This window comes from Eulemur rufifrons, chromosome 7, assembly GCF_041146395.1.
Source record: "Eulemur rufifrons isolate Redbay chromosome 7, OSU_ERuf_1, whole genome shotgun sequence".
Classification (NCBI taxonomy): Eukaryota; Metazoa; Chordata; class Mammalia; order Primates; family Lemuridae; genus Eulemur; species Eulemur rufifrons.
This window is the reverse complement of record NC_090989.1, coordinates 181,879,297-181,892,294: the sequence shown is the minus strand read 5'-3', so window position 1 is coordinate 181,892,294 and position 12,998 is coordinate 181,879,297. Positions and strand designations below refer to the sequence as shown.

At 36.5% G+C, this 12,998-nt stretch overlaps 1 protein-coding gene across 1 annotated transcript in view; it reads right to left on the bottom strand.

Moving 5' to 3' along the window:
• CNTN4 (contactin 4) overlaps positions 1-12,998 on the bottom strand; it is a 155,419-nt gene that overhangs the window by 129,460 nt on the left and 12,961 nt on the right. The window contains exons 2-3 of the mRNA XM_069473830.1: positions 12,850-12,986; positions 11,087-11,216 (exon numbers count right to left, since the gene is read on the bottom strand). Of these exons, the coding sequence (XP_069329931.1) occupies positions 11,087-11,216; positions 12,850-12,942 (223 nt within the window). The 5' untranslated portion in view covers positions 12,943-12,986. The remainder of the gene's footprint in view (positions 1-11,086; positions 11,217-12,849; positions 12,987-12,998) is intronic.

Here is a 12,998-nt window from a genome sequence, read left to right as displayed (position 1 = left end):
GTTTGGCTACTTGTGAATCCCTTGAGATTCTGTATGAATTTTGGAATTGTTTTTCTATCTCTGTACAACAACAAAAAAATGCCATTGATATTTTAATGGGAATGGCATTGAATCTGTAGGTTGCTTTGGGTAGAATGGACATTTGAACAATATTAAGTTAAAATCTTACCCACAAATATACAATATCTTTTTATTTATATATTTTTTTGGCTTGTTACAGCAATGTTTTGTAGTTTTCAGTGCACAAGTCTTTGTCTCCTTGGTTAAGTTTATTACTAAATTTTATTATTTTAGATGCTATTGTAAATGGGATTGTTTTCTTAATTCACTTTTCAGATTGGTCATTGTTAGTCTATAGAAATGCTACTGATTTTGTGTGTTGATTTTGTATCCTACATCTTTACTGAAATTGTTCATTAGTTTTAACAGGTTTTTCCATAGATACTCTAGGGTTTTCTACATATAAGATCATGTCATCTGCAAACAGAGAGAATTTTGCTTCTTTCATTTATAATTTGTATGCCTTTCATTTCTTTTTCTTATCTAATTGCCTTGTCTAGGACTTCCTGGTTAAACAGTAGTAGTGAGAGTGGGAATTCTTTCCTTGCTTCTGATCTTAGAGGAAAAGTTTTCAGTTTTTCATGATTAAGTACAATGTTAGCTGTGGCCTTTTCATATATAGCTTTTATTATGTTTAAGTATTTCCTTCTATTAGTTGAAAGGATGTTGAATCCTGACAAGTCCTTTTTTATCAATTGAAATGATCATGTGCTTTTTGTGCTTCATTCTGTTAATGTGGTGTATTTTTAATATGTTAAACCATCTTTGCATTCCAGCTGTAATCCCAATTTGTCATGGTGCATAATCATTTTAACATGCTGCTGAATTCAGTATGCTACTATTTTCTTGAGTATTTTTGCATCAATATTCATCAGGAGTATTGGTCTGTAGTTTTCTTGTGTCTTTGTCTGCTTTTGGTATTGGAATAATGCTGAGCTCAGAAAACGAATTGGATATGTTCCCTCTTCTTCGGTTCTTCAGAAAGTTTGAGGAATATTGGTGTTAGTTCTTCTTTAAACATTTTATAGAATTCTCCAGTGAAGCATCTGTTTCTGGCCTTTTCTTTGTTGGGACACTTAAATTACTGTGTTAGTCTTTTTACTAGTGATAAGTCTGTTCAGGTTTTCTATTTCTTCATGACTCAGTCTTGACAGTTGTTATGTTTCCAGCAATTTATCTGTTTCTTCTCGGTTATTCAATTTTCTGGTGTATAATTGTTTATAGTAGCTTCTTACTAGCCTTTTTATTTCTGTGTCATCAGTTGTTATGTCTCTTCTTTCATTTCTGATTTTATTTATTTGAGTCTTCCCTCTTTTTTCTTAGTCTAGCCAAGAGTTTGTCAATTTTCTTGATCTTTGCAAAAAATTAACTATTGGTTTCACTATTTTTTTAATTTTTCTAGTCTATATTTAATTTATCTCTGCTCTAATCATTATTTCCTTATTTCTGCTGTTTTTGGTTTTGCTCATTCTTTTTCTAGTTCCTTCAGGTACAAAGCTAGAATTTTGATTTGACATCTTCCTTTTTTTTTTTTTAAAAAAAATAAGCATTTATTAACTTTCCTCTTAGTACTGCTTTTTCTGCATCTGTAAGTTTTGGTATGCTGTGTTTTCATTTTAATTGTTTCCTAATATTTTCTAAATTCTCTTGTGATTTCCTGTTTGATTCATTAGTTGTTTAAGAATGAGTTGTTTAATTTTCATGTTTTGGGATTTCCTGCTTTCATCTGTTATTGATTTCTAATTTCATTCTATTGTGGTAAAACAGGATACTATACATGATTCAAATTTTCTTAAATCTGTTAGATTTGTTTATATTCTAACATGTGGTTTGTCTTGGAGAATGTTCCATGCGTGTTTGAGTAGAATGCATATTCGTCTGTTGTAGGATGTAGTTCTATGTATGTGCCTGTTATGTCCAATTGGTCTAAAGTGCTGTTTGTGTCTTCTGTTTCCTTATTGATCTTTTGTTTGATTGTTCCATCCACAGTAGAAAATGGGGTATTGAAGTTTCCTACTATTATTGTGTTGCTGTCTGTTTCTCTCTTCAGTTCTGTCAATGTTTGTTTCTTATATTTGGGAGCTATATGTTAGGTGCACATATATGTCTAATTGTTATATCTTCCTGGTGAATAGACCCTTTTATCATTATATAATATCTTTCTTTGTCTTTGTGACAGTTTTTTTCTTAAAGTTTATTTTGCCTGATATAAATATAGTCACTTTTGCTCTTTTTAGGTTCTGGTTGCATGGGAGGTCTTCTTTCATTTTTTTTTTTTACGTTTAGCTTATGTGTGTTCTTAGATCTAAAGTAAATCTTGTACAGACAGCATATAGTTGAATCTTGTTTTTTTTTTTTTAAATTCATTCAGTCAGCTTATGTCTTTTAATTGAGGTATTTAATTCATTTATATTTAAAGTAATTACTGATAGGGAAGAACTTTAAATTGCCATTTTTGCTATCTTTTCTGTATGTCTTGTAGCTTTTGTGTCTCTCCTTTCCCCTATTTCTGCTTTCTTTTGTGTTTCCTTGATTTTTTTTAGTGACATATTTTGATTCCCTGCTTACTGCTCTTTGAGTATATTCTATAGATATTATCTTTGTTGTAATCATTGCAATTATACGGCATATCTTAAAGTTATAATAATATATTTCAAACTAACGACTTAACTTTAATCTCATATAAAAACTCTATTCCAGAGTTTTTGCATCTCTACCAGATTTAAAAGTTATTGTGTTCTTCAGCTTCAGAATTTCTTTAGCTTCTTCTTTATCTTCTATCTCTGTTGATATTCTCATTTCGTTCATGTATTGTTTTCCTGATTTTGTTTACTTATCCATCTATGCATTCTCTTAATTCATTGAGCACCTTTTTGATGAGTAATTGGAATTCTGTATCCGGTAATTCATCTATCTCTGTTTCTTTAGAGTTTGTTTCTGGAGATTTAATTTGTTCATTTGAGTAAGCCATGTTTTTCTGTTTCTATATGTGTCTTGTTATCTTCTGTTGGGACTTTGGAATTTGAAAAATCAGATACCTCTCTCAGTCTTTGCAATGTAGGAGGACTTTCACCAGTCAGCCCAGCTAGAGATTCTGGAGACCTCGCAAGCCTTTTCTGGGCATCCATACCCTCTGGGATTTTGTGTGTAATCTCTTAACTGAAGAAGATTTCCAGATTCTACTCAGGAGCTTTCCCTAATGTCCTCATGAGGTACTGTAGACTCTAGAGCTGGGACAAGCACTAGATCTCCTTCTAGAGGTATTAGAGCTCCCCCCTAGTGCCTGTGATATCAGCCAACTCATATCAGACCAAGCCAAGTTGATAGCCTTTGTTTTCAGTGGGTGTCCCACCTAACCTGGTTCCTGTCAGCCCTTGATTCAGGCAAAACAGAAACCACTCCCTTGAGCAGACCCCCCAAAAGTCAAAATTTTAGATGTACCTTGCACTTTTCTCTTTCCCTCCTTGGCATAAAGTCAGATATTGGGAATTTCCTCCTGATGGCTCCATGCCATGCTAGAGTGAGCTGGTATCATAAATTTTCCTACAGTGCTTTGATGTGGTTAGCTTCACACTTGACTGGAGTGCAGAAACCTCTTAAGTGGTCTCTGGATTTCTCCCAACCATAATTGGTCTGTGTATTGTTGTTAAGTCTGTGTCTCCATTGGAGAAAGAGGATCCAGGGCAACCTATGTCTATCTTGCTGACATCACTCCCCACTATTAAATCTTCTTGAACATCAATTCTAGTACTCGCTAGGTCAGCCTACCAAACTGTACTCAACTTTTTGCCATAAGATATTGGATAGCAAATTATAGTTACTTCATTTAATTCCTTTATTTATTCATGAATTCAGAGAGACTTGAGGTGGATAATGGTGAAAGATAAAATGTAATAAATAAATTTAAAATATGACTGAAGTCAAACAGAAGAGTAGGAAACAGTATCGCTAAAATTAGTATAAAAAAGTTAAATTAGTCCTGGATTTTTGGAAGCCAAAGCAGATAGGACAACATGGAAGGACAGAGAAAAAAGAACATATTTCTTACTGGCTGACTTTGCTTCTTTGCTGGGAGACTCAAAATTGTCTTCTTTTAAAAGAAAAGTTCTACATTTTAAGAGGAATTTATCAGAAATCTCTTTATATAAAGGGCTATGGATTTCAATATGCATAATCCCTCAAAGTAGTTTTACAGAAGACTCCGAGACTTTAGTTATAGGACAGTTTATGGTTTTACTGCTCAGTCATGCCCTGGGCTGTTCCTGAGTTATATTTTAAACTCTAACTCACTGACAACATTTCTTCGGGGAAACTGATGTAAGGAATTGTCATAATATTTATCTCTCAGCTTTTAATGTCTCCCCTCCACTGGCTTTAAGTTACCAGAGTCACACTATGCAACACCTTAGCTCAATCCTCACGTGGTAGTCTATAAAGTCACTCTTTGTACCTTATTCCTACTCACTGCCTTGGTGAAATGGGGCCTTCAGCCATGGTTGGAATCTCTCATATCTGATGCTTCTCTTATACAGGAGGATTTAGGATTCAGAGTTCTGATCCAAATCATATTATTTTGATAGGTAGACAATGTTCAATTAAAAAAAAGTCTGTGTAGAATAAATTTCCTATTTTAGGATAGTAGTTCTACAGGTGTGGTCTTGGACCATCAGCATTACCTGGAAACTTGTTAGAAATCTAAATTATCAGGTCCCACCCCAGAACTATCATATCAGAGATTCTGGGGGTAGGACTCAGCAATCTATATTTTAACATGCCCTCTAGATGATTTTGACGCATGATAAAGTTTGAGAATCTACACTTTACGAAAATTCAATGGCTTTTTAAATCTGATCAATTAGAGCAACAGATCCCAAATTTTGCTGTTCATTGGAGTCACATCTAGGCGGCTTTAAGAAAAGTGCCTGGATCCCAGGCCCAGGGATTGAATTAGTTGATATGGAGTATAGCATGACATCAGGTTATTAAATAGTTCCCCAGATGATTGTAATCTGCAGCAAAAATTGAGAGCCACAGAAATGGCATTTACTGGTGATTTTGTGGCTATCTATATTACAAGTTTTGGGTGTGGGTACTTGCTAATGCCAGCAAAAAGCTTCTTATATTGCTGCAAACACTTTTAGGTTTTCAAAAGACTTTCGCATGTAATTTCTGTTAGTTTTCACAGTAAGGTGAGTAATAGCAACCGCCTCCTACTGGTAAATGTATACTCAGTAACTTGCTGAAGATATCAAATTTGATTTTGAGATCTAAGTGCATAGCTTTCCTCTTCATGACAATTTAAGTAAACCTCCTGCCTAGATGACAACATTGGGTAAGAAAGGCATTTGTTCCCTCATTAGATGCTGATCACACTCAGCACATTTGATTATTTTGTAATCTGGCTCAACGAGGCAGTTGTGAAATCAGACTTAAATGCAGATGAGCACTTGTGAAAGTCCCTATGAAATAACTTTTAGTTTAGCCTTAATGTTTTTCTAATTTAGGAGCCAATCATCTGGATAAATGCCAAATTAACCAGAAAATTGCTCAAGCCTGTACCTCACTTTAATTGGACTATCAGTTACTTGATGATATTGAGTGTCCTTCCAGGGTCAGATGTCCTACACCACACAGGACAGGAGAATCCCTGTGATACTGAACCATTAGGCATAATTTCCCGAGAGAAGAAGCGACTTCTACTCCATTATACAGTCCTGGTAAAGTCAAGTCATATTTAAAAACCACTAGGTGGATACCCCTTTTCTCTCAGGGATAGCTCATCCCATTGCAAAATCAAAGATTTTTGAGCCGTATCACTTCTACCTCCTCCAGTTTAAGGACTGACACATATGAGATATTAAAAAAAGGCTTGCATCAAGGTGGGAATGGCTCTGAAGTACAATTTATGTTCCAGAAATCCTCCTTCTGCATTCAACCTAGACTAGACTTTACCTAAGACCTCATCCTTGCTCAGTTCCTCCCCCTTCCCCATTGTGCTTTTTCTTACAGGTTTTTCCTAGAGAACGCTCCTTCAGTGAATTGCCTCAGACTTGGTTTTTGGGGACCTTAGATAGCCTTTCTATGTGCCCCATGATTATATACATGGCAGAAGCATTCTATATGAAGCATCGCAGAAAATTTCAAGTTAGGCATTTTAATCAGCCATCCCCATTTCCAATATGATAGTCTAACTAAGGGGACACAAATAATAAACATGAGTAGAAATATTATATAAAAAAAGTTATTTTATAATCCAATAAAATACCTAACTTACATAGTTATCATTGCTTTTTAACTTATTAATGGAAAATTCGAGTTTCCTTGAATAGATTGTAAGACTCTATTCACTCCAATTTCAGGGGGGTGGAATGATGGTTACCACCCAGAGAGTTGTGCAGCACCCCAGGGATGACCACGGGAGTATATCACACAAGTGAGCCTCATCCACAACACAGGTTAAGACAGGTGAAGAGGTCTGGGAATAGCAGTCTTGAGAAATCACAAACTATCAGTTGCAATAGGTCAGTCACAAACAAGGACATTTCCATTTGATATACTCTTAACCAGGTCTACTAATATACTGACCTCAAGGTAAAAGTCTCTCTATGGCATTTGCCCATCCAGTGAGTAAATCACCCAGCACCCAGGTTAATTATTTAGCAGTTTCAATCCATTAAATATAGATATGTTCCACACACATTAAATACCCAGACAGAACACATAAAACAAAACGAAGGGAAAAGCCTATTAAATATATGCTTCCTAACCATCTCTTATTCATGACTTTAGGGCTATTACCTAGCATTAAAGGGATTCTCCACTATAGCATTGGGGGTTCCTGATATTTGATCAATAGCTGGAACCAACATATTGTTTTTCTTCCTTATCCTGAAGTATCTCATTTCCATTTTCTTTCTTTGTCCAATTCAATCTCCTTATGATTCTAACACAGGTAATAACAATTCAGTTATTTGACCCAAAAGAGCCAAACTATTACTGTTTTTTAAGGCAAGGGTCCCCAACCTGTGGTGAGTTGTATAATTATTTCACTATATATTACAATGTAATAATAATAGAAATAAAGTGCACAATATATGTAATGCGCTTGAATCAACCTGAAATCATCCCCTGCTATTTCAGTCCATGGAAAAATTGTTTTCCATGAAAACGGTCCCTGGTGCCAAAAAGGTTGGAGACAATTGCTTTAAGGAACAAAGTGACTTGTGGAATACAGTCATATTAGAGTTTACCCAAGTTAACCAATATTAATTTATGCATATTTTTAAATAGCCAGAGGTCTCTTTTTCCTCATTCACTCAAAAGGGAGCCTAGGGACTCACCACTCAATAATCAAGCACTCTTCAATTCACTTGGAATATATTAATGTGATTCGGAGGAAGGGATAATGGGATATTAAAGAGAGAACTTCTAAGCCTGTCATTCAAGAATACCTAAAATTGGTCCTTAAAGAATTTTCCATTTTCCTCTTCAAGGTTAAACTTTGACTATACATGCTTTATGTATTTGAATCAAAATATTTATTTAGTTAGTTTCATTATTTCATTTTTTAAATTGACAGATAAAATTGTACGTATTTAATGTTTATAACATGATGTCCTGAAGTGTACATACATTGTAGAATGGCTAAATCTAGCTAATTAACACATGCACTACCTTACCTAGTTATCATTTTTTATGGTGAGAACACTTAATATCCATTCTATTAGCATTTTTCAAGAATACAATATATTATTAACTATAGTCACCATATTGCACAATAAGTCTCTTGCACTGATTTCTCCTAACTGAAATTTTGTATCCGTTGACCAACATCTCCCCAACCCTCCCTTCTGCCACCAACTATCCCAGCAGCTGGTAACCACCACTTTCCTCTCTACTTCTATGAGATCAACTTTTTAGATTTCACATATAAGCGAGATAATGTCACATATAAGTGAGAATTTGTCTTTCTGTGCCTGGCTTATTTCACTTAACATAATGTCCTCTAAGTTCATCCAAGTTGTTGCAAATGACAGGATTTCCTTATTTTTTATGGCTAAATATTATTCCATGCTGTATATATACCACATTTTCTCCATTCATCCATGAATAAATCAAAATTTTTGAAAACATTCAGGATTCTCTATTTGCAGGAAATTATCCTAGTTATTTTGTAACTTTGAGCCTTTTTTTAGGCCATTTCACTCTAATCTGGAATACTTTTGGTTCTCTTTTCTGTTTGTCCAAATCCAAATTGTTCAAGGTTCAGCAGACCAGCCTAGCCCAATAGCAAAACTCACTTTTCTCAATTCCTGCAAGCCTTACTATTTTTATAACTTGTTTGTCCTATGTCATTTACTGACATGCCTTCATTGTTCTCATGTTCAACATGGCTGGGATCAGGGTGGTTAAATAACTTCTCAGGCATTTTCATCTTATCTTCACTGCTCTGTATGTTTGTGTTTCCCTAATATATTGAAATACTAACCTCCAAGGTGATGGTATCAGGAGGTGGGGCATTTAAGAGATGATTCAGTCGTGAAGGTGAAGCCCTTATGAATGGGATTACTATCCTTGTGAAAAAACGCCCCAGAGAGACCCTTGCCCCTTCGGCTATGAGAGGACACAGCAAAAAGTTGCAGTCTGCAACCTGGAAGAAGGCCTTCACCAGAACCTGACCATGCTGGGACTCTGATCTCAGACTTTCAGCTTCCAGAACTGTGAGAAATAAAAATTGTTCACAAGCCACCCAGTTTGGGGTATTTTTGTTATAGCAGCTTAAACAGACTAACACATCTAGCTTGCTGACCTCAAGGAACATAAGAAAAAACTTAGATCAAGCATTCATTAGGAATTAGTTCTAATCAGAAATGATTTGAAATAAACCTTTTAATGTAAAAGTTGGAGCAGTGAGTCCCAGCTCACAGGCCTTGAACCCTGGTTAGGGAGGTAGGGGATGGAGGGCTTTGCAGCACACACACACACACACACACACACACACGCACATACACATGTTCTGTTATTTTTAGCTATGGGTAGGGGCTCTGGATAAAAATCATTTAATAGCCTCTCTCACTTCATTGCAGTCATTTGCTACTATCCAATTTTCTTATTTTAACAAACGGACTTATAAAATCTTGTAAATTATAAAGGGGTTCCCAGGTTTATAAACTGGCAAGCACTCACCTAAGAGGTGTTTTAGGACAATATGATTCATTTCATTAGGCCACACTCCCTCACCTTTAGCTGTTACATAGAGTTGAATAGTTTCTTTCTTTCAGAAGAAACTGCTAAGCAATCTGCCATGGTGCATTGTACTCCAAAAGAGTCAGTTTCAACTATTAGTAATCAGAACAAATCTGGGCACAGTCGAACCACCGTACCTGTTCTGGAGGAGGTTGGAATTACTGTTCCCAATATTTATAGTGTGGGAAGTAAGTAGGTTTAGGCTTTCAAAAAGGTTATGCTTACAATAGGCCAAGCCAAGCGGATGCTTATTCCAAGAGCACAGAACCATTCCTAGGCCTCTTTGAAAAAGGCTGCAGCCCCATAGAATCCTTGTCTTTGAAGGGATCTTGGTCCAAGCTAAAGAAGTTGGTGAGAAGAGCAGGTGTGGAAGCATTTCCTTCTTTTTTTACCTTGCACAGGGCGGAAGTACATTCAACTTGAGAGCATCTACTTATACACAGGCAAGATCTACATGCTAGGCACTAATGCGTGCTCTGCAGAAGAGACAGTCAGAACTCTGAAATTAGGCAAATTATCAGAGCATGTGAATCAGCTCTCTTTGTGTGCAGTTTTTCTCTTATTCATAATCCTTCTATTATGCTCTCACCAAGGAGAACTACTGCTTAGATGCTCTAAAATAGGAGGCCGTGCCCAAATCATTTACATTTGTTTTGGTGTTTTTAGCTTTTATTATCACCTTTTCTTCTTTTATAACAGATAAATTCAAGACTTTTCTATGCGATAATGCAAGTTAATGGCCTGAACTTTTTTTTAAATGCCCATAGATTTGTCCATTCACTCAACTTATGCTTTCAATTATTTATTTACTTAACTCATTAACCCATTTTATAATAACAATCTCTCAACTTCTTCGTTCATTTAACATATTCATTCCTACTTTCATTTGGTATTTATTGAGTGCCTACCACGTGCTTCAATATTGTATTAAGTCTTGGGAATAAAATGATGAATTGAACCAGATATGACCCTTGACATCACGGAGAAGTTAAAGTGGGAGAAAAAGACAGAAAGTTCACATAAATAAACAGAAAAAGTAACTGTGGAATCATAAAGGAGAAGTAAAAGACAGTGTAAAAATCTATAAGAGGAGGAGTTGAGGAGTTGACCCAGGCACAGGGCTGGGCATGACTTTCTGGGGAAGCACGTATGGGGCTGGGAAATGGAGAATGATTAGAGGTGCAGAAATAAAGAGGGGAAGGAAAAACATTCCAGGCAGAAGCAACACTGCCTGCCAGTGGCCTGTGGAGGAAGGAGGATGGTGACTGTGCAGAACCAAAGGTCAGCATCGCTGAAGAGGAGGGAGGAAGTGGCACATGGTGAAAGACGAGGCTGGAGGAAAGTCCGGATAGTCTGGAAAGTACAGACGTGGAAGAACATGGTTCACTCCGTCAGCTGTTCAAATCAGCCTCTCCACACCAGCTTAGCTCTCACTCCCTCCAAGCTGAAGTTTGCACTGAATCAGAACAATAGCGGCAGATCCCAAAGCATTTCAGAAACTTTGCTCAATTTGGAAGTGTGGTCAATAAAAGAATAAAAATGAGTGCCAAGGGAACTGCGCTACCCATTGTAAACATCGGAAACAGCTAATTTAGAAAGTGGTCTCTTCTCATTGCTTGTGGACTGCATTACTTGTTTCTCCAGAAATATCTCTGGTCCAAAGATTTCTTTACTCTTTTTCTTGGATTGGATATTTATGCTTGGCAAAGCACATGTTAGTTTAGTGATTTAAAGAGCTTTTATTATTATTTTTTTTTTTCTTGCCAGTATAAAGACTCACCTATAACACTAAGCTCTGCACTGGAAAAGATAACTCCATGCTTATTCTCTGCCACACACTGATACATGCCAGCATCTGAGAGATTCACTATTGTTATGTTGAGCATTCCTTGTTCGATTTGAATTCTATCCTGTGAAAGAAAAGAGGAACACAAAACAATGACCTTCTACAACCGAGACCTGAAGGCAATTTTGCTATGTCTTATATCACAGGGGCTTAATGGGAAGAAAATCGCCATCACATAAGCAATTTACATAACATGATCTATTTATCTGTCAGCTAAATTTGTGGCAGGTCAGATGCTAAATGGAACAACCGGTACATCAGTTGGTAAATAGAATTTAAATTGTAGGATTCTCTTGAGTTCTCATTGATTTAATAGTGAAGCCATTCAGATTAATATCCCCTCTAAATAGAAGAATTTGAAATTTAAAATGCTTTTTTACTCCAAGGCTGTGTACTAACTGAGTCGAGGGGGGTTGGAAATACAACCAAATTTACTGTTTGGAGTATTTAAAATACTCAAATTATGAGCAGGCCACACTTTGAAGGTTAATAGGATTGTTATCTTCTTGGATGAAGCAGAGGCAAATATTTAATATATGCTGAGGTTTACTGAAAAAATGCAAAAATATATTAATGAAATGTTCCCTTACTTTATTGTCATCAGTTGTGTCATTTAAGCCTAGACCCATTTGCTGGTAGCCAATCTGAAGGCAGCTAAGTTAGTGTATGGCACAAGAGATTTTTCCAATTTGTCACCCTGAGGATATTCAAGTTGCGTATCAATTTTCATAAGTATCATAAAGGATTTCCTCCTCTCCAGGAAACTTACCATTTAAAAAAAAAAAAAAGAACCTATACAAAGAAGTACTGGTCTTCTGTTTACCGCAGGCTTGCAGTTTAGCTGAATGGTCACTTTATTAGGCTTTGATCAAATCCAGGCATCCACATTTCCTCATGTTACACAAAGGGAAGAAAATGCCAGTTACCTGCGTACCTACACGCTGGCAATTTTTTTGAGTTTGGCTTTCAGAGCTGAGAGAATCATGGACTCACAGGAACCCTTCCAGTGAACGGAGAAGGTATATGAGACACAAGATATGTTAGGAGAAACGGGTCCCTTTCTCTTCCTGTTGTGAATACTCATGTCTGGGCCACTGCTCAGAGCAAGCATTCTCCCCTGGGTGGCCTATTGCAGGAGGAAATCTGAACAAGAAAAAGACGGGCTCCCGACTTGGGGCCTGGGGAAAATGTCTAATTTAAATTAATATCTGAAGTTCAGTAGGAAAATACAATAAGGAAAATTAAATCGGACACAATTGTTCCTCGTTCTAAGGGCTTCCACCTCTGCCCATGCGTCATTCAGAGTTCTTTGTCAGAGTCTTACTGCATTTAGGTTGACATTCCTGCATTGTATCAATACTCCTCTTGTGGTGGATTCTGGGATGCACCCTCCTTTGTATCTTAGAAGAATTACATGTTCCAGACCTTCTGGGTAACTTTCCCATTGTAAAGCCCCAGATGTTAGTACGGGAAGACCAAAGATCTAGAATAGAAACTTAACTGAACAAGGCTGGAGAACTGGATTTATGTACACTTTCTGTTTATCAGCTGTATTCACTTTCACTTTTACCACATTTAACGGCATTTAGTTGTGTGTTATTTTGGAAACAACTCATCATTTTTCTGTTTCTATGGCAATGAGGCTACATTAAACGTTACAGTCAATACTAAGACACGAGTACCATCAATTTGCTTACCCGAGTTAGCAGTGGTTCACCATTTTTCAGCCACCTGTATGTAGGCTTGGGCCTTCCATTTGCTTTACATTCCCAAAAGACATTTTCTTCCATGGCCACGTGGATATCATTTATTTTTTGAATCCAATTAGGTTGAGCTATAGCAATTC